Source organism: Drosophila suzukii, unplaced genomic scaffold (genome assembly GCF_043229965.1).
Source record: "Drosophila suzukii unplaced genomic scaffold, CBGP_Dsuzu_IsoJpt1.0 scf_20, whole genome shotgun sequence".
NCBI classification, from domain to species: domain Eukaryota; kingdom Metazoa; phylum Arthropoda; class Insecta; order Diptera; family Drosophilidae; genus Drosophila; species Drosophila suzukii.
In genome coordinates, this window is record NW_027255907.1 from 489829 (window position 1) to 501196 (window position 11368).

Sequence of the window (11368 nt, forward strand, 5' to 3'; positions counted from 1 at the left end):
ACATTTGTTAATTAGTAAAATGAATTTCCTTTCCAACGAAATACCGTGCATGTTGGTACAACGTCTGTGAAAGTCAAATTAATTAAAAATAGAGATAGCGTCGAAACATTATTTTTTTCCCATATGGTTAGTGTCTTGGGAGCTTACAACAGGGTGGAACAATTTTGTTACAAATGTGATGCCCACAACGCACTATGCTTTTTTCTCAAAAACTGACGGCTTTTCGTTCGCAGAACCGCATTTGTTAATTATAAAATGAATTTCCTTTCCAACGAGGTACCGTGCATGTTGGTACAACGTCTGTGAAAGTCAAAATTATTACAAATAGAGATAGCGTCGAAACATAATTTTTTGCCATATGGTTAGTGTCCTAAATACATTTTTTACATAGTGGTTCATGTCATGGAACTTACTGGTTCAAATTTTAATCTGGCGCCACTTCTTTTAATTATTTATCTTCCCCCACTGTAAAGCGATTTTCTCAAAAACTGACGGCTTTATTGTTATGATTTTTGCACTGAACTTGCTTTAGGCGATCCCCAATCTGCCAATATACCGTGCATATTGGTACAACGTCTGAGAGTGGAGCCCTGTGCAATTTACTATTTGCCCCCTTTTTTTGTATGGGGAAAATCCGAGCTGCCTTCACTGTTAAGCTATTTTCTCAAAAACTGACGGCTTTAGCTCAATGATACTTTTTGACAAGAAACTTGAATTAACGCCCAATAACCAGGTTTACCGTGCATATTGGTACAACCTCTGTGAGGGGAGCAATAAACGAAATTGTGGGGACCCGATTTTTTAAATAGATTTTTAATAAATTTCTAGAAGTCGGATATGATTGCCAACTATCTAGATCGATAGATATTTTTATTCTAAGCATCTTTGCATTTAATATTTTTCGATTCGGCCCCAAAAAGCCGAGAAAAACAAAAAATAAAAATTGGCCCCATGTTCCAGATTCCACCGTTCCGCCAGCGCCGCTAAGTCACCGACGCTAATTTGACGGACATCAGTTAAATGGTGTTTCTGAAAGAATGATTAGAACCAGAAAAAGCTCGTGCCATGATAAGTGGTGCACAACTTGACAAAAGTTTTTGGGGTGAAGCAGTGTTAACTGCAACTTACTTAATTAATCGAATTCCAAGTAGAGCAATAGTTAACAGCGTGATGACACCTTACGAGATGTAGCACGGTAAAAACCCGATTTAAAACATTTAAGAGTGTTTGTTGGAAAGGGAAAGTTTGATGATAAATCATACAAAGCTATTTTAGTGGGCTACGAAGCAAATGGTCTTAAACTGTGGGATGCTGTTAATGAAAAATTTCTCGTTGCAAGAGATGTGGTTGTCGACGAAACCAATTTGGTGAATTCTAGAGCTGTTTAATTTGAAACAACATTCCTGAAAGATAGTAAGGAAAATATAAATAAAAATTTCCCGAATGAAAGTAAGGAAATTAAAGAAACAAAGTTCCCGAAAGAAAGTAGGGAATGCGACAACACACAAATCCCGAATGATAGTAAGGAAACGGATGCACATTTTCTGAATGAGAGTAAGAAAAGAAAGCGAAATGATCTCCTGAATGAAAGTAAGGGATCAGACAACCCGAATGAGAGTAGGGAAAATGAAACAGCAGGAGACTTAGAAGAAAATGGATCTGTTAAGAATCCAATTGGAACTGATGGTATTGAAGTAACGAGTAGAAGAAGTGAGAGATTAAAAACAAAGCCCCAGATATAATATTATGAAGATGATATTAGTTTAAATAAATTTATATTAAATGCTCACACTATCTTCAACGATTTTCCAAATGCATACGATGGAATTCAGTAAAGGAATGATAAATTGTTTTTGGAGGAAACCATAAAAACAGAGTTGAGTGCTCATTAACTAAATAATACCTGGACAATCACAGAAAGACCTAAACATAAAAAACATAGTAGATAGCAAATGGGTATTTTCCGTTAAATATAACGAACTAGGAAGTCCTACTAAATATAAAGGTAAAGACTTTTGCTCCTGTAGCTAGAACTTCCAGTTTTAGATTTGTATTATCGTTGGTAGTACAATATAACTTGAAAGTCCATCAAATGGATGTAAAAACGGCATTCTTAAATGGCACGTTAAAAGAGGAAATATATATGAGACTTCCTCAAGGTATATAGTGCAAAGGTGACAATGTATGTATATTGAATAAGGCAATTTACGGACTCAAACAAGCCGCTATATGCTGGTTTGAAGTCTTTGAGCAAGCATTGAAAGACTGTGAGTTTGTAAACTCTTCCGTAGATCGCTGTATATATATCCTTGATAAAGGTGATATTAAGGAAAATATTTATGTGCTGTTATATGTTAATGATGTGGTGATAGCAACGGGGAATATGATAACAATGGATAAATTCAAAAATTATTTAATGAAAAAGTTTAGAATGACCGACCTAAAAGAAATAAAATATTTAATTGGTATTAGAATAAAAATGCATGAAGACAAAATTTTCTTGACCCAAGCTGCATATGTTAAAAGAATCTTGAATACATTTAACATGGATAATTGCAATGCAGGAAGAACTCCCTTACCAAACAAACTAAATTATGAGTTACTTAATTCAGATGAAAACTGCAATGCTCCATGTCGTAATCTCATAGGATGCTTAATGTACATAATGCTATGTACACGTCCAGACTTACCCACTGCAGTAAATATCTTGAGTAGATATAGTAGCAAAAATAATTCCGAGTTATGGCAGTGCTTAAAAAGGGTCCTTAGGTATTTAAAGGGAACTATTGAAATGAAACTTATTTTTAAAAGAAATGCTGAGTTTGAAAGTACATTAATTGGATATGTAGGTTCTGTTTGGGGAGGAAACGAGATTGATAGAAAAAGTATCACAGGGTATTTATTCAAAATGTTCGATTTAAATTTAATTTGTTGGAACACAAAGAGGCAGAACTCAGTGGCAGCCTGATCAACTGAAGCTGAGTACATGGCATTATTTGAAGCTGTAAGAGAAGCGTTGTGGCTAAAATCTCTTCTTAGTAGTGTTAATATCAAAATCGAAAATCCAATTAAAATTTACGAAGATAACCAAGGCTGTATCAGTATTGCAAAAATCCCTCATGTCATAAACGAGCCAAACATATTGATATCAAATATCATTTTGCCAGAGAACAAATTGAAAGTAACACCATTTGTCTTGAGTATATTTCCACAGAGAATCAACTTGCTGATATCTTCACAAAGCCATTGCCTGCCGCAAAGTTCTTGGAACTACGACATGATTTGGGATTACTGCAAGATCCACTGTTTGCTGATGCTGAAGTTGTTTTTTTTTTTTGATTGGAATTTGATTGATCTTATTGAAATATTTTTGTTTGTTTTATTGTATAACCATTAAGTTACTGAAATTTAAAAATGTAATTCTATGTAAACATATCTATATGTAAGAGTGATCTGATCGGGTTTTTCTGGGTTTTCCCCGTATCCTTGCAGCAAATGCTGGATCACATAAATATTCCCAGAATGCACACCCCCCACACAAAGTACAAAACAATTACAAATGAATATATTATGTAAAGTTTATAATTTTATAGATGTTATTTCTGAGGGGGCGTGTTGGAATACCCCTATTCCTATACAGAAATACCATTTTACTATTATCCATATTAGGCAATAATGAAAGCGTAGCCATTTGTCTCTGAGAGCGCCGAGTTCAGGCAGATTATAAGACAAAGAAAGAGAGGGAAGCTCCAAATATCTGCCTCTCTTTGTTGCACGATCGTTTTCGTAGGCAGTCCTCTACGCTGCGCCGACTTCTCTGCTGACGTCAACAGCGGCACAGTGTTTTAGGCACAAAAAAAAACAAAAAAGCTTTTTGCATTGAGCCATGTCACCGCGTCCCTAGTGCAGAACTGAAGGGTATATTCTTGATCAGCATGTCCGTCTGTCCGTTTTTACGCAAACTAGTCTTTTAAAGCTATCGGGCTGAAACTTTCCCAAAAGTCTTCTTTCTTTTGCAGGTAGTATGTAAGTCGGAACCTGCCGGATCGGACCACTATATCTTCGGACAAAGGTTTAAGGTTTAATTAACGTATCATAAAACTTGGCTCACTAACAATAATTGTCCTTTAACAGAAAACCTAAATAACACTTTTTAATTAAAATGAATTTAAAAGCAAATAAAAATATATGTATTTTAAATTCTATATTTTCATACGTTAAAACTCATTGAAAATATTCTGAATTTCACAAGTGATTTCTTAAGTGAAAAATCATTGAAAATATTCTGAGTTTAACAAGTGATTTCACGTACGGCAAATGAGTATACGAAACAAGTGAACTCCCGTGGCACTTCCAAAAATTTTATCCCATAAAATTGTCTATATGGAGTGTCACTTGTTCTTCACTCGTGCAAGAGGACATGTCCCACGGTATTCACAAGGTGATTCACAAGTGAAGCAGATTTTATATTGTTTTGCTGAACGCGCCCACTGTTTTTTTATTCTAAGCTTGGCAGCACTCCCACCAACTTCTCGAATGAGTAGTTCAAGAACTCATCTAAATTTTCCTGCGCGTCAGTCTCCCAAAAGGTCCCATTTCGCTTCTATCCACATATAAATGGGAATCAAATAATAATAATAGTTGTCTATTTTCTAGCTTACGTGTGTCGAAATTCTTTTTCGCAATAGTTGCCTTTTCAGCAAAACGTGGGTTTTGCTACTGGCTTCCATTATTTTGACAAATTATGCACATATATTTATGTTGTGCAAATGTTGTTCCTCGATGTAATTTATCAACAAAATGTTATTTGTATCTATTGTGTACTTTAACCAGCAAATTACAAACACACAGAACAACTGTTGCAAACGCGTTTGCAAATGGAAACACCTCCGCGTTTCCTACCGAAAAATCTGAAAAATTCCAAAATTTCGGCGTAGTGGAAATTTGGCTTAGGATCCTGAGCGACCCTGAACGACGGCAGATGGTGGATGGGTTTCTGTGAGAAGAGGCTATAATAAAGCTGGAGAACAATTGATGGTTTTTGATTGTTTTAGAAAAACAATCGATGGACTATCGATGGTTAAAAAAAAAATAAATAAATAAATAAATAAAAAAACGCCAACAATTTATATTTTGAGATCAAATTCTCTATAAGTCAAAATTCTTATTAACAAATAAACACTGGTCTACAGTTTTGGACTTCAGCGCGCATCGACGGTCTGAAATTATTTGTCCTGCCTTACTAAAAGTCCTTTCGGAGGCACAGGAGGATGCTGGGACGCACAGATATTCCTTAGCGAGGGCCTTGAAGGCTTGAAAATCATCATTGGTCATCTGAAAAAGACTTTTTTGGTTAATCTGTACAAATAGTTATACATGTCTAATACTAACCTTCCAGTGTGGTAAAGGGTCCTTGCTTTCATCATCGATGTTTTGCTCAAAGTACTGCCGCATTAGTATTATTGAGTCTGCCCTGTTTGATGTAACTTTATTAGACAGTTTACGTTGCAGGTAAGGATATAAGCTTGGTTGTGGTGGTGCTGTGGAACTAGCATTCGAATTCATAGACAATATTTCGTAAAGCTTCAACTCCAAAGCCTTAGCAGCTTATTCAGCATTCGATGGTAGAAAAAAACCTTCCTTTTTGAAGCGTGGATCTAGCAGTGTCGCAATTCTAGGGACAGTACGTGATTCATAATGATAAAATCGTTCTTTGATACGAATTTTGTTCATGTCATGAGCATCCTGAGCCGCTTTCGAAGAGCACTTTATTAAATTCATTTTTGAATACAACTCGGCAATTATTGGTATAATTAGTGATACAGTGACAGTTTTATCCGCTGAGGCTTGTTTGCAGGCATCATTAAACGGTGACATTATTGCGCACAGTTTTTTTAAAATCTCAATTTCTTCAATTGAAAATGGCTGTGGGGCCTTTGCTGTGTTTACCAACACATACAAACTTTTTTATGTACTTACATATTAATTCAATTGTTCGCTTGCCAACTCCCGCTAAAAAAGTGATGGGAAAAGCATAAAGTGATGGGCAAAAAAAAAGGAAAACCATCGATAGTGAGAAAAAACAATCGACTTTCACGAAATTTTGAGACAATCGATACTATCGATGTTTCCATCGATTGTTCTCCAGCTCTAGGCTATAAACGCCAGTTTACCAAAATGTACGGTACCTTTTTTAACATGATAATACATAAAGTGGAACGTTTGTAGGCTCTGCATATAATTTAAAGTTGTCGAATATTTTTTAAAATATCATATCGTATTTCGATCATATTTTTGTTAATGATGATGAAAAGTCGATTTAGTGCTGTAAAAGCATTTTTAACTCATTTATTTTACCAAGTAGAGCCTGCACTAGGTAGATTAAAAAATATCCATTTTCTTATACAGCTTCAAATATTATTTTTAAAATACTCGTTGGGCTATTTGATTGTCGGTTATCCGACTACGGAAATCGCAAACAACGCTTATAACAGCGCCAGAAACTCTGAAGGTTCTGAGCTAACTTGGGTAACCAGGTATCGTATTGCTATTTTATAAATATATTATATGTAGCGTGGATTTAATTTGACCAACTCAAAAATATCAACAAAACATCACAAAACAACATCGTCTTTTTTATATTCATTCAAATATGATATCATGATTCATTTTTATAAAAATAAAAATAGCAGTACATTGATTAAATAATAATGCGATGTTAACTAACAACTAGTGTACAACAGAGCGGGAACAGAACACGTTAAATTCATATCTGGATACATCAAGTACTGGCATCTTCTAAGTGATTAATACCAAACTACTCCAGTAGTGGGAGCATAACGGACACGGTATATTTCAATAATAAATACGCGGTAATATTATTTTATTAGAAATTCTCAGAAAGTATTGAGTTCATATATTGATCCCGACTATTCTATAGGTCGCAACCTGCGACAGAGACAAAGGAGAATAGGCGTTTATAACGCAAATGAAGGAATAGATTCAGACAAAAATAAAAGAAAAGGGAAGAAGAAAGGGCAATGCTTCGGAAAAAATAGCGCGTATGATGAATACGGAAATATCCGCATCAACGGTCTAGACATTTGTGAGGAAATTAAAAATATAGGAAGTTTTTTATTTTGATCACCAAGCTCTGGAGTTCATTTTTGTGGCACCCCTGAAACAGTTGACATTTAAAATAAAATATGTTTATTTTCAGGCGACTGCTTAAATAAAGAAAGTGAAGGTTGTTGGTATGAGTGCCGTAGTTGTGGCTCTACCAGATGTGGTCCTCAATGCCGTTTAAATCGAAAGTTCTTCTACGAGGGCATTACCTATGATGGAAAAGACTTATCTATGCATAATAAATATATTCCAAAATAAAGTAATGAATTATTCTATAGGCTTAAGCTACACAATTGAATGAATAGAACAAAACAACCAACTTTTATAACTCTGTGTATATTTATGTATGTATATCCGGTTATATCTAATTAAATAAGAAAACTTCAATTTTTTATAGGTTCTGCCTGACCGTTCGTATGAGCGCCGAGATCTCGGGAACTATAAAAGCTAGAAAGATGGGTTTTGGCAAATACAGTGTTTAATCTCGGAAACAGCCGATATGCTGCATATCTCCTTCTCCCTTCCACTTCCTTTAGTTGAGTAACGGGTATGTAATAGTCGAGGCCGTCGACTATAGCGTTCATTCTTCTTTTTGACTGAGTTGTCGAGGTCACTCGGACAACCGACAACATTTTTTTTAAAAAAGTATAACATTTTGCGGTGTTTATTCTATTTTGCAAATGAGTAGGGTGTATTTGTATGTTCTGGATCAATGGGGGGTTTGTATGTTCTGGATCACTTTTTTATTGTATGTTCTGACTCACTGTTTCGCTGGTGCGGGGGCGCTTATCGCGAGCGGAAGTTGTTGTTGTGGAAGCTGCTAGGGCCGCGCTCACTTCCCCTCCCACTTCCCCTCCCACTCCCCGTCCCACTTCCCCTCCCGCTTGTCCTCCCGCTTGTCCTCCCGCTTGTCCTCCCGCTTGTCCTGGTGCTTGACCCTCTGGGGGGTTGCGCTCACTTCCCCTCCCCCTTCCCCTCCCACTTCCCCTCCCACTTCCCATCCCACTTCCCCTCCCACTTCCCCTCCCCCTTCCCCTCCCACTTCCCCTCCCGCTTGTCCTGGTGCTTGACCCTCTGGGGAGTTGCGCTCACTTTCCCTCCCCCTCCCGCTTGTCCTCGGACTCTCACTCTCGTTTGCGATAGCTTCCACTCCGCCCTCCCACTTGTCCTCTCACTCTCGTTTAAAAGTTATGTATGTATATATTGTTATCGTGAAACATTGTTGTGTGTATATATATTGTTGTTATCGCTTACCACATGTATTTATTTTATTGAAATATACTACATAAGTATTTTATCTCTCTTTCTTTTCAGATTTTTTTCGTCTCGCAAACTGGTATAAATATGAGATGTATAGTACTGGGGTAATTCAGAAAGCAGAAGTCAAAATTCAGGGCAAGAACTCACTTACACTATTTGAAGAGTCCTTCATCATCAGCATTATAAGCAGCAGCAGCAGCAGCAGCAACATGTCTGACTTTGGAGAACAGTTTAACGAGCTTGGGGCCGTCTCTCTACCCCTAATTAAGAGTGTTAAGGCTCTCCCGTTTGACACACCGATTGTGATACAGAACGCTGAAGTGAAGCAGACACGCTTCGGCGCTAAAATTATGCTCACATTTGAAGATTTTGTGGTGTTCTTACCAGAACGCTTTAGTACTCTGTCATCGCAAGCTGTGGAGCACATGGTGACGGGGGGCTACAAGCTAGTCAAACTTAAATCAGAAGGGGATATTTATATTTTAAATTTTTGTAACGAATAAGAAAAAAATAAAATAAACTTTTTTAATTAATATTTAAAACAAAACAAAAACAAAAATGGGTGATGCTTTACATAACAATAACAATCCTGGGCCTAGTAACACAAATCCTGTCGCTAGTGAAATACGATATTGTGATGTCTGTAATCTAAATGTTGCTAAAATTAGTTGGTCGCATCACTTACGCACCAACTTGCATAAACAATTATCTGGTGCGCAAATAAGTGATAACTTGCGGTGTATAAGAAGTGCATTTCGGAATCGTATTGAAACATATAATCACAAATCCAAATAAAGAATGCTTGGATATCAATTTATTTCAACAATCAATCAAAGAACAAGTGATCACTCTACTCCAAGAAGCTCAAAAAAAACACGTCAATATCAAATTTAATTTTGAACAATTCTGTAATTATGTTTTGATTAAAGAAAGTGAATATCATTGTGAAATCAATCTAAAGTCATTTCAAACAAAAATGCAAGTCTTAAATCCAACAATGAGTCAGACTGAAAATCTAAATGAAATAATCAAAAATTTAAATGACTATATAAAAAGTGAAATGAGCGAGTTTCAAGAACGAGACAGTGGTTGGTCCCTAATTGAAATAGTTCATTTAGAAGTTAATATAAATAAATATCAGCCAATAAAGGGCTCGAATTTCATTGGTTTACCAAGAGAAGTAGTAAATAGAAAAGCCTGCATCAACGTGCAAAATAGAGACGAATATTGTTTTAAATGGGCATTAATATCGGCTTTTGTGAAACTTCAAGTTAATAAGAATCGACCTAATCAATATAAACGTAAAGGCATTTACAACATTGGATCGGATATAATAGATATAAATAATAAATCGTTAAATTTTAGTGGGTTAAAATTCCCCACACCGGTCGACAGCATAAAAATATTTGAAGAAAATAATCCTGAAATTAGTATAACTGTGTTGGGTGTCGACAGCGATGAAAAGACAATCATCGGCCCATATTATTTAACTAATAATAAAACTAGCAACGTCTACTACTTCTCGAGAAGGATGACAAATATCACTATGCTTGGATTAAAAATATTTCCAAGTAAGTATTAAATTAGAAAATTAAAAAATAAAAAAAATTATATTTATTTCTTTGCTTCTCCATTAGATTACTTCGCAAACAAATAACGAAAAGTACGAGGAAGATTCATCTATGCAATGGCTGTTTTCAACATTTCGATGATAGCGACAAACTGGAACGACATATTATGGAGTGTAATATAATTATAACTGAGATGCCCACAAATGAAACGGCGACTTTAAGATTTAAAAATTTAAAAAATCAATTAGATGTTCCTTTTGTAGCATATGCTGATTTTGAGTGTATTTTAGAAGGGATGAATCTGAAAACTTCGGATAACATAAATTTGATTCAAAAGCACATACCGTATGAGTAGGTAGTTAATACGGGAGCTGGCTCACTAGGTAATAAATCATGTCAAAAAAGGAGGTGGGGGTGACCCTAATTAGTCACGCATGGTTGCACACTGACCCTAATTAGTCACGCATGGTTGCACACAGGTGTTCTAATGACCTACTTAGCATAAATAATTCAAAAAGGGGGGTGTTGCTGACCCTAGTTAGATGAGCATGGTTGCACACAGGTCACTTAATGAGGTTAGAAAGTGGTGTGTAGGAGTGTGAGAGAGTGGTGTTTTGATATGTCTTGTTTTGTCTTGTCTTTTTCTCAAGCTAAAGGTGCGTGTGTGATAGGGGTGTTTTGTCATGCGTGGGATTTTGTGGAGTGCAATGGTTGCACACAGCTCACTATGTTGCTTCTAACTTGTGTTAGAACGCGTTATGCGTGGGCGTTTTGTTGAGTCAATTAGGGTTGTAGGTGACACCTGGCTACGGTCTTGTGGTCAAAAGGTGTTGGTTTGAGGGATATTAGACCGCATACTTTTGTGGTGTGAAACAAGCGTGAGTTCGGTAACCTCCCCCTCTTTAGCGAGCATTAGATGGGAAAGTGAGCGTGGGAGTGTAACAAAAACGTTGTTTTGTTATGCGTGGGCGTTTTGTTGATTCAATTAGGGTTGTAGGTGACACCTGTTAGTGTAAACTGCCTACGGTCTTGTGGTCAAAATGGTGACTGTGGTGGTGGTGGTTCCTAACAGAACAAAACCAAATGAGATCGTTTGTTTAGTCAAATACGTTTTTCTTTAATCATATTTGAAAATTTTTTCTCATGCGCTTACATGAGAGAGAAAACGGTTACCTTCTAAGTTTTCAAAAAATTTATGTGTTAAGGAGAACTGTGGAAAGTAGTTCAGTTTTAGAAAACTATTCGTTTTACAAGGGGTGTTTTGTCATGCGTATGAATTTGTAAAACTATATTTAGGCGGAGGAGGAGGAGGAAGGGAAGTTGTTTTTCTATGCGTGGGCGTTTTGTTGATTCAATTAGGGTTGTAGGTGACACCTGTTAGTGTAACCTGGCTACGGTCTTGTGGTCAAAAG

At 36.4% G+C, this 11368-nt stretch overlaps 1 protein-coding gene and 1 long non-coding RNA gene across 2 annotated transcripts; one reads left to right on the forward strand and one right to left on the reverse strand.

Annotated features, from left to right (window-relative positions):
• Positions 1–5125: 5125 nt before the first annotated feature.
• LOC136117623 (uncharacterized) lies at positions 5126–6310 on the reverse strand. The gene is made up of 3 exons (XR_010655146.2): positions 5980–6310; positions 5392–5473; positions 5126–5334 (listed from the first exon to the last, which is right to left on the reverse strand). It is a non-coding gene; the product is annotated as an uncharacterized lncRNA (long non-coding RNA).
• Positions 6311–6879: 569 nt separating this feature from the next.
• LOC136117620 (ARL14 effector protein-like) lies at positions 6880–7512 on the forward strand (the record flags this gene model as incomplete). Its single annotated transcript, XM_065868588.2, has 2 exons — positions 6880–7105; positions 7220–7512. Coding segments are annotated over 2 exons (390 nt in total), but the record flags the coding sequence as incomplete, so codon positions are not given.
• Between the last annotated feature and the right edge of the window lie 3856 nt (positions 7513–11368).